The sequence below is a fragment of the Odocoileus virginianus genome, chromosome 2 (assembly GCF_023699985.2).
Source record: "Odocoileus virginianus isolate 20LAN1187 ecotype Illinois chromosome 2, Ovbor_1.2, whole genome shotgun sequence".
Lineage (NCBI taxonomy): Eukaryota > Metazoa > Chordata > Mammalia > Artiodactyla > Cervidae > Odocoileus > Odocoileus virginianus.
Genome location: NC_069675.1, coordinates 63,202,192 through 63,215,609, shown reverse-complemented (window position 1 = coordinate 63,215,609; position 13,418 = coordinate 63,202,192). Strand labels below are relative to the sequence as shown.

At 36.5% G+C, this 13,418-nt stretch overlaps 1 protein-coding gene across 2 annotated transcripts in view; it reads left to right on the top strand.

Annotated features, from left to right (window-relative positions):
- Positions 1-12,864, top strand: part of PPP3R1 (protein phosphatase 3 regulatory subunit B, alpha) — a 62,914-nt gene extending 50,050 nt beyond the window's left edge. For both annotated transcript variants that reach the window (XM_020878607.2, XM_020878608.2), the window contains exons 3-6: positions 4,542-4,718; positions 5,811-5,870; positions 6,947-7,131; positions 11,810-12,864. In XM_020878607.2, coding sequence (XP_020734266.1) covers positions 4,542-4,718; positions 5,811-5,870; positions 6,947-7,131; positions 11,810-11,857 — 470 coding nt within the window. In that variant the 3' untranslated portion in view covers positions 11,858-12,864. The remainder of the gene's footprint in view (positions 1-4,541; positions 4,719-5,810; positions 5,871-6,946; positions 7,132-11,809) is intronic.
- The last annotated feature ends 554 nt before the right edge of the window (positions 12,865-13,418 follow it).

Sequence of the window (13,418 nt, the reverse complement as noted above, 5' to 3'; positions counted from 1 at the left end):
CAGGTTAAAACTATAATCACATACTGCTGCCATCTACCAGAATGGCTCAACTTAAAAAGACTCACAATACCATGATCTGGCAAGGAGGTAGAGAGAGCCCTTAGAATTCTCAGGTAGTGCTGATGGGAGTGTAAAATGGCACACCCACTTTGGAAAACTTAACAGTTTCTGAAAGTCAGACATGTGCTTATCCTATGATCCAGCAATTCCAGGAAAACATACAAAGATTAGGTATAATGTTCTTAGAAGCTTTATTCCTAATATTTTCAGATAGGAAATATTAGGAATGTATATTAAAGATGAATGCTTAAACTAATTGGAAAGTATTCATAAATGGGATATATATACTACTCTGCCATAAAAAGGAAGAAACTACTGACATATGAACCAACCCGATTAATGTCAGAAACTTGATGAGGAAAAGAAGACGTCAAAAACTTCAAAAACTTAATGAGAAAAGGAAGAGCACATACGTATGATTCCATTTACTTGAAAGTCTAGACAGAATTTAGTTACAGAAAGCAAATCAGTGGTTGCCTAGAGTTGTGGTGGGGAGGTAAGTGGGGCATGTTTGTGACTGATAGAAAGGGATCCAAGGAAACATTTGGAATGACAGACATGTGTTTTTTGTCTCGATTGCATTGCTATTTCCATAGATGTATAAATTTGTCAAAACCTGTAGAACTATATGATGATGTGTTTTTGGAGTATCATTTATTTCCCAAAGTTGGTTTAAAATTTCTTTTTAGCATTTTATTAACAACTTGATAATCCTTTTGTTGGTGCTGATGTCTTGTTTTTGTATATTTGATAATTAATATTTTAAAGTGGGCTTCCCTCATAGCTCAGTTGGTAAAGAATCTGCCTGCAGTGCAGGAGACCCAGGTTTGATTCCTGGGTCAGGAAGATCCCCTGGAGAAGGAAATGGCAACCTAGTCCAGTACTCTTTCCTGGAGAATTCCATGGACAGAGGAGCCTGGCAGGCTAAACAGTTCATGAGGTCACAAGAGTAGGACACAACTTAGCGACTAAATGACCACCACCATTTTAAAGTGTATAATAATTTAGAAACACCAAAAGCACATATTTCATCTTGCTTTAGAAAATTGTGATATGCCCCCTAAAATCTAGATATTTTAAAAGTGGTTGAAAGTTTTTCACTTAAAAGAAAAAGACACAGTACAAATGTCCATGTTTCATAATATACCTTTTTTATTCTTTCAATATTAATAGGGAATTTTCTCTGTTTTGTTTCATTGTCAAACTGTTCTGTGTGGAACATAAATATTAGACTGTTAGTCTATAAAGAAGGTTATTATAAAATTAGGTGTGTATTTTGAAGCTGCTTCAGTTCAGTTCAGTTGCTCAGTTGTGTCCGACTCTTTGTGACCCCATGGACTGCAGCAAACCAGGCCTCCCTGTCCATCACCAACTCCCAGAGGTTACTCAAACTCATGTCCATTGAGTCAGTGATGCCAGCCAACCAACCATCTCATCATCTGTTGTTCCCTCTCCTTCTGCCTTCAGTCTTTCTCAGCATCAGGGTCTTTTCAAATGAGTCAGTTCCTCGCATCTGGTGGCCAAAATATTGGAGTTTCAGCTTCATCATCAGTCCTTCCAGTGAATTTTCAGGACTGATTTTCAAGATGGACTGGTTGGATCTTCTTGCAATCCAAGGGACTCTCAAGAGTCTTATCCAACACAACAGTTCAAAAACAGCAACTATTCGGTGCTCAGCTTTCTTTATAGTCATGGAGCTGCTTAGTGAAAAGTGAAAGTGAAGTCGCTCAGTTGTGTCCGACTCTTGGCGGCCCCTTGGACTGCAGCCTACCAGGCTCCTCTATCCATGGGATTTTCCAGGCAAGAGTACTGGAGCTGCTTATGAAGGTTTTTAATCTGTGATGGTCCCTTCTGCGCCCCCTGGTGGTTTTGATTTCTTATTTGGGATAACATTGGAAATATAATCATTACATTTGTAGATTTAAACTTTAAAACTTTTAAACTAGTCTTTATGTTGAAAACCTACCCAGTAGCTTCTGTTGACAACAGTATAAGGCTTTAATCATATGGTAGTCTTTACAAGAATTACTTTTTTTAAAAAAAAGTTTATTTTTTTTTTTCTTAACAGTAACAATCTAGTTAATAATGAGGGAAAAAATTATTAGGCAATACCACAGAAATAAAATTTTACAAACAAGACCTACCTAAGATGATGCTAAATTTAGATCAGAGTTTGAGGAGAAAATAGGATATGAATAGTCTCAAAGTACTCCTCCCAGTATTTTTCGATGCAAAGGGAAAGATAGTAGATTTATAGTGGAGAAATCTGACAGAAACCCCTTTGGCCACCCTTGACAATGATGAAATGAGAAGGGCACATTATTTCTACGGTATTCTTGCCCCAAATGCATTCTAATCATTAAAAAAAAAATCAATTCTTGCTGAAGGACATTTTACAAAATACTGGACCAAAAGTTTCAAAGTCATGAAAGACAAGATAAAAATTGAGTTGTCACAAATTGGAGGAGATGTAAGGAAAAATTACCAAGAAGTTGCAAAAATAATAGACGTCTCAGTTACCACACACCCAGCTTCTTTTGATGTTAACATTTCACAGACTTGAAATGCAATTATTGTTATCAAAATGGAGAAATTAATCATTGTTACAACATTGTAAGCTCTATATTTTAGTGGGAAAAAAGGTGACTTTGAAAAGTTTTTTCTTTTCCAAGATTCTGTTCAGGATACTGCATCACATTTAGTTGTTTCTTTGAAAATACTATTATTGCTCAAAGGATTTGATAGTCTTGCTTTATTTTGTTTTTAAATCATTAACAAACCAATAGGTAATAAACTATTTATAAAGTGGCTGTTAGAATTTTTTGAAGGAATAGTTTTTTGTTCTTTATTACTATTATACAGATTTGGGGAATTGGCTAAAATTTGAGGAAAGTTTGTTTTTCTACCATTCTGCTTATTTCTTTTCCTTTACATTCTGAGAAACCTCAAAACCACGTAACAGTGGCATAGCAACTGTGTGTGTGTGTGTGTGTGTGTGTGTACGCGCGCGCGCATATGTGTATAGTAATAACAGTGCTTGAAGGCCTGCATCTCTTTGCTACTGTTGGTAACTCATATTCTTTTTTCTAAATGAGAAAAAAAAATACATACATATATATATATATATATATAATTGTTGGTGTTTCTTTATCTGAGATGATGAATAGATAAGCAACCTTCTATGTATTAATATTATATATTCTTTAGTGTTATTATGTCCAATTAGAAGTACTTATTTAAACTTAGATAGCATCATGAGATCTCTGAAAGCAGCTTAATTATTTTATGTGTTAACATTAATAAGATTCTTGAAATCACTTCTTTAAATAAGTAACCATATAGATTGCACATTTATTCCTGAGTATATTCAAGGGTGCGTTAATCTGGGTAAGGTCTCAGTAATTTAATTTGGTTGTTTTCTGTGTTAACATCCCATAGTAATAGCTGTATTTTAGAAACTCAGACTAAAAGATCTGTTTTTAATATCTTAATTTTTAGAGGCATACATATGCATATGTATGATTATAAGATTATCTATTATAATACTTTGTATCGTATAGTTTAAATTGAATATGTAGGAACTTTCAACTGCTAGAAAAGATAGTCCCTCCCAGAGGTATCCTTACAAAAAAGTGGAAAAATAGCATGAGTCTCAACTTGGCAAAACATTAAAAACAGTATCTCTGAGTCACAAGATGAGTCAAAAGGGTGAGGTTTGTTTGTTTTTCCTTGTTCATCTGTTTTAAAGGGAGTGTGATTCCAAGTAGCAGAAAAAACCTTCGATGAAAGATGGTGCCAAAAGTTGGAATTCTTTATATTTAGAAGTACAGATCTGAAACATTCAGTGGTGTTGCCAGGATGGATTTGATCTGTGCCTAATTTTTAGGAGATTGGCAATAACTGTAAATGAAAAGTAACCTTTAAAAATATTTAACTTTTATTAAATTTTTTTCTTAAAATTTAATTAAAAATTAAAAAGTGCTGGGTTTTATTTGTTCATACTTGTGAAGAATGATCTTTAGATGAATATTCAAGAAGCTGGCAGCATTGGAGGAAGACTTTGAATATTGAACTGTATTCAAACCTTGTTCAGATTTTGAACCATGAACTGTTAGAAATAACTTAATTAAAATTTAAAAGAGAAATGAAAATCAGAGTGCCTGGTGTACATAGCAGAGATTGATTTAGTCTGCCTGGTATGAACCACCTGACTTCCATGATCAGCTTAGCATTGTCAATCCTGTAATATCTTGGTACTCAGCATACATACAGTTGGTTGTATGTTATGGCGGGTACAGACAAGCAAAGAGGTAACGAAAAAAATTTCATGATATATTTTCTTTGTTATAAAAGTTAGTCCATAGTATGTTCAACTCTAAATTAAATTGAAAATTAAACTATTGGATAACTGCTGAATTGTTTCTCGTAGTTATCATACAATCATTTGGTAAATGATAACGCCTCTTTTTGTTTGCTTTTAGTTGATGCTGATGAAATTAAAAGGCTAGGAAAGAGATTTAAGAAGCTTGATTTGGACAATTCTGGTTCTTTGAGTGTGGAAGAGTTCATGTCTCTACCTGAGTTACAACAGAACCCCTTAGTACAGCGAGTAATAGATATATTCGACACAGATGGGAATGGAGAAGTAGACTTTAAAGGTAAGAAAGTAGTTAGTTAAACTGCAAGTTAGATCATCTATGAATAGTCTTATACTTCTATGTACAGAAATGTCTGAAAAGTTGACTTTTTCTTGAATGTCCTTGAGTACTGGTTTTCTTATAATAATAGATTGTTAAAACTCAAAAGTCTGTGATATATGAACCTTAATCAGCTAATAAGACCTTGTACTTTTTGGGACATAAATGATCGAAGTGCCCATTTAGGTAATCTAAAAAATGGGATTTAGTATTTATTTCTTTTGTTGTTAGAAAATTTTAGAGAAACTTAAAATACTAGAAGCCACATTTTTTTAAAACTTTTTTTTTAAAGAATGAGACTTTAACAATAAGTCAGCAATAAAAAATAAGCTGAAGTCAGAAGGATAGGAGTATTATCATAGACGGGATTAATTTAGTTAATCTAGATTTTACAGAGACAGTAGTGCTTTTGCTGATGTCAGCCATTTGATTCTACACTTTAAATAAACCTTTCATTTCATCAGGAAATCAACACTTTTTGTTATTTTCTTTCATTCTTTTTCTTTCTTTTTTTTTTAGTTTTTGTTATTTTCATTTGAACAATTGTCCAAGTGAAGGGCTCTAAACTGGTTGGGATTTAGTGTTCAGCAGCAGTGAAGAAAAATGACCATTTGTTATGAAACTTCAGTTTATGTAAATGATTCTGAATTTTGGAACCAGAAACCTCCCAATTTTTTCTGCCAAACAATGTAAATATTTTTTTAAAGCCCTCTTGTATAATCATATTCTAAGAATATAGAGTTAAATAGTTTAAGGAATATGTTTTTTGAGTGTTATGCTCTGTAGCAACTAATAAATAATAATAATAAATAATAAATCAGCTTCTTCAAGTTGATTTGATTTTAGAGAGTTCCAGGTTCAACTTATATATAGAACCTTGTTTGTTGAAGTTTCAGATTTGGCTTTTTCAGTTGTAAATTCCACTAGTAATATTTTCTTTTGGAACAGGAAAATATTCTGTTGTGAGCATGTAGGGTTTGTGTCCATGCGCGTGTGTGTTCTTTGTAAAAAATGGAAACTTCTGATTTGTGAATGTTTTTTACTCTTGCTCAGAATTCATTGAGGGGGTCTCTCAGTTCAGCGTCAAAGGAGATAAGGAACAGAAGTTGAGGTGTAAGTATTTTTCTTCACTGAGCTCGTTCTTCCTCTTAGACCACTGCCCCATGCTGCATTATAACCTCCTTTTAAAATATTCTAAAAGGTATCTTTTATTCTAGATCCTTAGTAGACATAACAGAAATTTTACATTCTGGAGAAGATTGTTTTTGGACATTTGCAATTTGTATTTTTAATGATGTGTCATTGTTGCTTATACGTTACAGGCATACAGTACACAAAATTGATTCACAATTTTTAGGATTATATTCCAGTTGTGGTTAAATAATATAAAATATTGGCATGAAAGTGAGAAGAAATGCTTTAATGTGATTAGCCTAACTTCGTTTATACTTGTATTCAGAATTATTTAGCCAGAAGTTTACTCTTTTGGTTTATGTAGGCTGGCCTCTCTTTCAGGGAACATCTGGTATCTTTTTAAAATATTCAGCTCTTAACTGGAGAGACATTATGTTCAATAACAATTCTCTGAGGCACAGGCTATATGCTAACATCCTTTGCAAGTGATTTCTTGATATAAATGAGAATAATATTTATAATAATAAGAGTTGCTGTCTTTGTATATTATCTCAGTACTGCAAAGCAGCAGTCCCCAACCTTTTCAGCACCAGGAACTGGTTTTGTAAGACAGTTCTCCCATGGACTGGGGTAGGAAGTGGGTCTGGGATGGTTCAACTGCATCACATTTATTGTGCACTTTATTTCTGTTATTACATCAGCTCCACCTCAGATCATCAGGCATTAGATCCTGGAGGTTTAGGGACCCCTGCTGTAAAGAACCTGGGAGGTTAGAACTATTATTAGCCCCAATTTTATATGTGCAGAAACTGAAGCTTAGGAAAGGGTAAATGACTTAAACTCTAGGCTGCATTAACTGGCCCAGGCAGTCTTAACTCCATAGCCCATATACTTGTAACCACCTAGTTTCACCTAAAAACACCATCTCTATGTGGGAAGGAGCTGTCCTCATAGTAGAGTTCGAAATGCTGGGCAACTTACTATCTTCTCTCTCTTTGAAAGTGTTCGTGATTACCATGTAACTGCCATTGATTTTTCCTTGCTCTTTTTTTTAGTTGCTTTCCGTATCTATGACATGGATAAAGACGGCTATATTTCCAATGGGGAACTCTTCCAGGTGCTAAAGATGATGGTGGGGAACAATCTGAAAGATACACAGTTACAGCAAATCGTAGACAAAACCATAATAAATGCAGATAAGGATGGGGATGGAAGAATATCCTTTGAAGAATTCTGTGCTGTAAGTACAAAAAAGCTGGTTCTTCATTAGTTATGTTTCATAAAAACATGTTTAATATCACTTAGTAGAGAATTCCTTATATTTATATTTTGCCCTAGAAATTTCTGTGTTTGATTTTGCCCGATAGCCCCAGATTCAAAGTTTTGAAATGTTCTTTGTTGTAACTGTTACTAATTACTAATTATTCTCAAGAATTAATATTCTCAGTGATTGATAAAATGCCACAGGAATGGTACTAGTCACTTTTACTTATTATTGGTAGCCTCCCAAGTGAACAGCTAGGTTATTTGAAAATACTTCGTAGGAAGTAAGAGTTCATGAATTTCAGCTAGGAATTGAGAGGCTTGGTCACAAAGATGAAAGAAATGGAGTCCCCATCTGTCACAAACTCAGCAGTGAGGCGACGTAGAAAGGTGATTTGTTTTCCCCTCTCCTTTTTTTCTAAGCTACTGATGGGTGGTTTTTGTAATCTGGGGCAAGGGCTCCATAGAGGCATAGCCTACAGTTGTGAGAAGCCCTGGCGGACTTGCTCTCGGTGGGAAGTGGGGCACTTGCTCAGCTTCCTGTTTATTGCTTCTCTTCTGTGGCTGATGCCCCTAAAACAGAGATAGTAACTTTCTGATGCATCATAAGCAGTTTTAACGGTAAACTGAAGATGCTGGACAATCCAAAGGAAATGCAAAGAAAATAAAACGTTTTGAAAATTTTCAGTCTTTACTGAATGCTTCTGTGGAAGGTTTTCCTTCTCTTCATTTTTTACTTAGAGGACACCAGGGAAAACAGATTAATTTGTCATGTGTTACATAAGGACTTAAGTAGCTACTTTGGCTTTTAAGTAGAAGTTTACATTATACCTCAAGGATCTTTTTTCATCTCAAGGGAATGAGATCTTTGCATTTTGTTTCAAAAAAGTAGGGTGGCGCTCTAGTTTAAAGAACAGGCTGGTTCTTCTTGGAAGAGAGTTAGATAGGATGAACTCTTGCGCTTTGGAACCAGTGCCCGGTGGTGCTGTTGCAAGTGCGTCCTGTTCCCCCGCCGTGTCTACCCCACTGTTGCTAGCTTGTGTTGAAGGACTCCCGTGGGTTTGCATCGGGTTGTGCGTGACATGAGACCAGCCTGGTAGTGGCATCATAGCAGCCAGTTTTCAAAAGTAGGAAAAAAAAAATTCCAAAACTTTAGGGAACAAAACAAAAATGAGGAACTTGGCTGGAGTGATATGAAGGGATGTGTATAAGTGAAGATTACTTGCATTTAGTAAATATAAGCTGTAACTTAAAATTACATGTAAATCACTTTACTAGTGGAAAGAAATACATCCCTAGGTAGAGAAATTATGGTCTGTACGTTGAAGGCGTAAGCTAAGCTTTGAGTTTATTTTTCAGCCTTTGTGATAAATTGCCTTTACTTGTATTTTTGGAGGGCATAGTTCAGGAATGAGTGAAAATGTTTGTATATTAAGCCAACTTTTGGGAACATTTATCAGGCTCATAACTTGAGCTTCATTGGGTTCTGTTTATTCTGTTTTCTTAAGCTGTAACAGAGAAAGAGAGAGTTACCTTAAAAGATCACATACTACGTATCTGTTTTAACATTTTCAGAATGCTTTACCATACACAAATCTTAGAAATGATCAGTGACAAGATTAACGTTGATGGATTGAATGCATGTATTTAGTTTTGTTTCCTTTGAAAATTTCACTGAAATTAAATGGGTTAAAAAGAAAAGGTTATAAACCCACAAGTACCAGGTGAATAGCAGAGAGGATAGTAACTCAGTTTGGTAATTTATAAAGTTGAGTGGTTAGCAGACAGGAATGAACATTCTAAGCTATCAACTGGGAAAGCGGAGAAGCAGCTTGGTTTATAATGTGGAACCCCTAAAAGGCTCAGAAAGTGGAGACATGACTGAAAGTGAGGGTGAAGGTGGGGTTAACAGGAGAGTTGCTTAAGTCTGTGTAAGAAGCAAATGGAACACAAGGTCTCCTTCCTGACTCTGTTCAATCTCTCCTACACTGTAGTGGGAGCTTGGCAAGAGTGAAATAGGGCTGTGTGTGTGCACGCGCGTGCGCATGTGTGTGTTGGGGAAATTAAGAACAGCATGTTTGCATTTTGACACCTCCAGCCTTTTTCTTTGACTTGATTCCCTGGCAGCTACACTTGTACCCTCTAGGCAAGAGGTGGGAAAAGCCCTGTTTGGGAAAGCTGACTTCTAGAAATGGTATTTACCTAGTTGTTCAAAGCGCAGCGCACAGTCAGCAGCCCTGCCCCATGCAGAGAGGCTCTGGGGTGGACTTTCCGTAGGAGGAGAGAGCCCAGGATCACCAGATCTGATACGGATTACAGAGATGAAATCAAACCTGGAAAAGAAGCATGCTGAAGCAGGCCTATGCGAGGCCAATAAACACTTTAAAAGTAGAACAGAAATCTCATTATTACCCTTAGGGATATAATATATTAGATCTTTGAAACAAAAATTGGACAATGGATAAAAGAGCTCTAGGAAATTTAAATGTTGGGATTCATTCTAGGAGGTCTAACATCCTTCTGTGTTAGGACCTCCAAATGTTAGGTCCCAGAAAGAAATTGGAGGGAAGGAAATCATCAAAAATGAATCAGAAAATTCTCAGAATCAAAAGTTTCCTTGACTGAAGGGGCTTACCAAGTACCCAGCATAGTATATAAAATAATCTGGGCCTTGGTACACCATCATGAAATTTTAAAACAAAGAGATGGTTTACAAGCTTCCAAAGAGCTCAGGTAGAGAAACAGGGGAAGGACTTCATACGAAGAGTCAAGAACCGCGATGGTGACAGCTGTCTCATTTAGCGACTTGGAAGACAGAGGACAAAACAAGAAGTCTCAGTGAACTCAAACTGGATGGTAGAATCAGACATTTTCAGGTATGCAAGTCCTTCTCCCTTTTTTGGAAACTACTAGAAGATGTACTCCCACTATGAAAAGGTTATAAATCAAAAAAAGAAGTCAGTGTGTGGGATCCAGGAAGCTCAGACGGTCAGGTGGAAGAGAAAGTCTCTAGGAGGATCCATGGATGCCAAGCTTGGATGGGAGTAAGTCCAAAAGCTCTGGGAGTGATTTGAAAATAATAAAATTGATAGCTTGATGTAATACATCTGAGTGCCTTTAGGGCAAAGTTTAGTGTTGAATTAATGATAAATGCATAGAACACCCAGTGAAGAAAAAGATCAGTTATTAACTGTAGCAAAACAGATCTGCAGGGAAGCAAAAGTAATCATAGTACACAGTTCTCTTCTGCTGTAAGTAGTATTTTATATAGGCATAAATAAAATGCTGAATTTCTATCTAATAAACAAAAACAAACATGCAGCTCTTTGATGCATGGGAGAGGTGGGAGGTATGTGGGGTAGGAGATGATGTAGGATAGGAGAAGGATAGGAGATGATATAGGAAGGGAAGAGGTGTGTGTGTGTGTGTGTGTGTGGAAGTGAAAGCTGCATCTCCTGCAATGGGAAGTTGATGGATAATGCCTAAAACTTTAAATCCAAGAAGAAGCAACGTAGGAATGTTACTTGGAGTCTTGTAGGCAAATATTGAACATCAGCTGAGAATTCTAAATGATTGCCGCTAAAGTAAAAAGAAATTTGAAGACAGGATAGCAAACGGCTGTTTTCATGACAGGAGTTGTAGAACTAGCTGGTTGTTTAAGCTTTATTTTTCAAATAAAAATTAAAAAGTTAAAAAATAGTAGCAGATGCAACTATGTACAACATGGATGAGTCTCACAAACATAATGTTGAGTGAAACAAGACAGACTTGAAAGATTTCATTTGTAAAGTGTGTAAAAACAGATCAACCTGATCCATGGTGTTGTCGTAGTGACTAGTTACGTGTAGGTGGTGGCTTGGGAGGAGGGAGATAGGGTGGGAGGGGGGTCGCAGAAGAGCCTTGGTGATGCCCTGGGCGCTGCTTACTTGGGTCATCACTCTGAAAATTCACCAAGCTGTTACCCTTTATGGTTTGCCTATTTTATGTAGGTTTTGCTTAATAAAAGTTACCCTCACATAATGCTACAGGTAATCTCTCTTCGACATTGCTGTGTCAGTATTCACAGAGGTGTCTATAACACCTCTACGTGTATTTGACTCCACGTAAGAGCAATGTGCAGAAAATTTTATTCATTACTTTTTGATATATTCTAGAACAGAGTGACAATGAAGCCTGTATTTGGTTTTTGAGTTTTTATGGTAACACCTGGTTAACATTTGATATTAAACTACCGAATCCATGTCGAAATGCAGAGGAAAGAGTGGGCCAAATCCTTCCGGTAGCCTATTTTTTATGTTTTTGAGCTAAAAAAAGTTTTTTAAACTTGAAAGTGCTGTTTAAAAAAAAAAAATGGAGGAAGAAAATTTAAGAGAAACTATACATGGCCTACAAAGCTTAAAATATTTCCTGCCTAGTCCTTCATGGAAAAATTGCCATTTCTTGTGTTAGAGCGCAAGAAAATGCTTGTTATCCTGGGAGAAAGAAGCCATGAAAATTCTAACAAAAGGCGATGTGAGTTTTAAAAAAAGAACAGCAGCTTCTGGAAATGGCTAAAGTAGTGTGCTTTTTTAAACCTCAGTTTTCATAGGATAGTTAGACTGGTACAACAGAGTCCCTCACACCTGGTCAAGTGTGGTCTGTTCTGTCTGTTGCAGGTTGTAGGCGGCCTAGATATCCACAAAAAGATGGTGGTAGACGTGTGACTCTTGTGTAAAGAGTACCACCCAACACTTTTGCTTTCTTCTCCATCTCTGAAGATCTGCTCAAGACGTCCAGCAATGCTCTTTGTGTATTTAAATGGAAGTATTTTTCTCTGTGAAGCCACATTTTCCAACATGAGCCTCATGAAGCCCAACTAAGTGTTATTGAACTCTAATTCTCTCAATAACTCAGTGTAGCACTTTAAAGCTGAAGGACAGCAGCATGAAAAGAGCATATCAATGTGGCGAAGAAAGGGAAGGGGTTGGCTTTTTAATTTATTTTTCTTCATCTTTTATAACAAGAAAGTATCTATATATACATATGTAAATATTTATATATAGATATATGTAGCTTTCTATATGTGTAGTAGGTTGGCTTTAATTTAATATACTTGATTCAGAAACAAAAATGATAAAGAGTACAAAAGTGCCAAGCAGAACATTCAACATCCTTACTTTTATTTCACACAGTTTTATATATAGATCAAAGATTGTACAGTTTGAGCCGGGTGTTAGGCCAGCTGTTTTCCTTTGCCTGCTCTTTCTCCTTTGAGAGATTGACAAAGCATTTGTTAACATCTTCTTATTTACCTTGATTACATTTTTGTAACAAAGGAGTGTGTAACTTAATTTATACCTATGATATATTTCCAGGGACTGGTCTCATTGCTGAGCAGCTTTGATGACGTCTCTGCTTGAGGAGAAAGTCGAGTCCAGCGCTGCTGCCATGAGCTCGTTCTTGTGTTCATGCAGTCACTGCACAGAGCTTACGCCTCATTCTGTTACTTCATAACTAGGAGCCTTTGCGTTCATTAGGTGTCCCCGAGTCAGTGTCAGTTCGTCGTGATTTTATTCGTAAAGGACAGAAGCTGTGTGAGGCAATCCTGATTTGATCTCAGACATGACTTAATGAAGAGTTCCGGAAATAATCATGTACTAGCTCAGGATATCCGTTTATGTTTCATTACATGGGTGGTAAATTCTCATTAAACTTACCTTTAAACCATAAATTTTCCCTTCTCTGTTTCAGAAGACTTGCAGCTAATCTAAAAACTGGTGATGTTTAATGTGCACGAGTGTATCTATACACCCACATATACTTACCTGGGAGGAGCCTCATTAAACTGTTTGTCACAGAAGAGCAAAATTATACCCAAATTTATACCTCTTCAATTTCTTTACCACAAGGCATAGAGAGTGCATGATGGTGTTCTTCCTTTGCCCGAAGACGTCTCGGGTAACTTAATACTTTGTGTGATTTAAAAGTAGTGTACCACGCTCCGCCAATTGATGTTATTATCATCCCTTCCCTTTTCTGCAAAGGTACTATTGGCTGGAAGAAAACATTCTGGTTAGCTTTGTAGGACTGTAGTCTTTCCCTGTAATAGATTTTGTAGGAAACTGGTTTTATACTCTGAGTGGGAAGGGCAGGTTGAATCAAGGTTGAAAGCATCTTAATTTGGGCACAGCCGCCTGCCACCGCTGTTCCTTCAGCTGAGTGCTGCACGCCATGGGCTCTGTCTGTGAGAGAAATCCCGGTGCTTGGTGTCCTTGCATGACATGG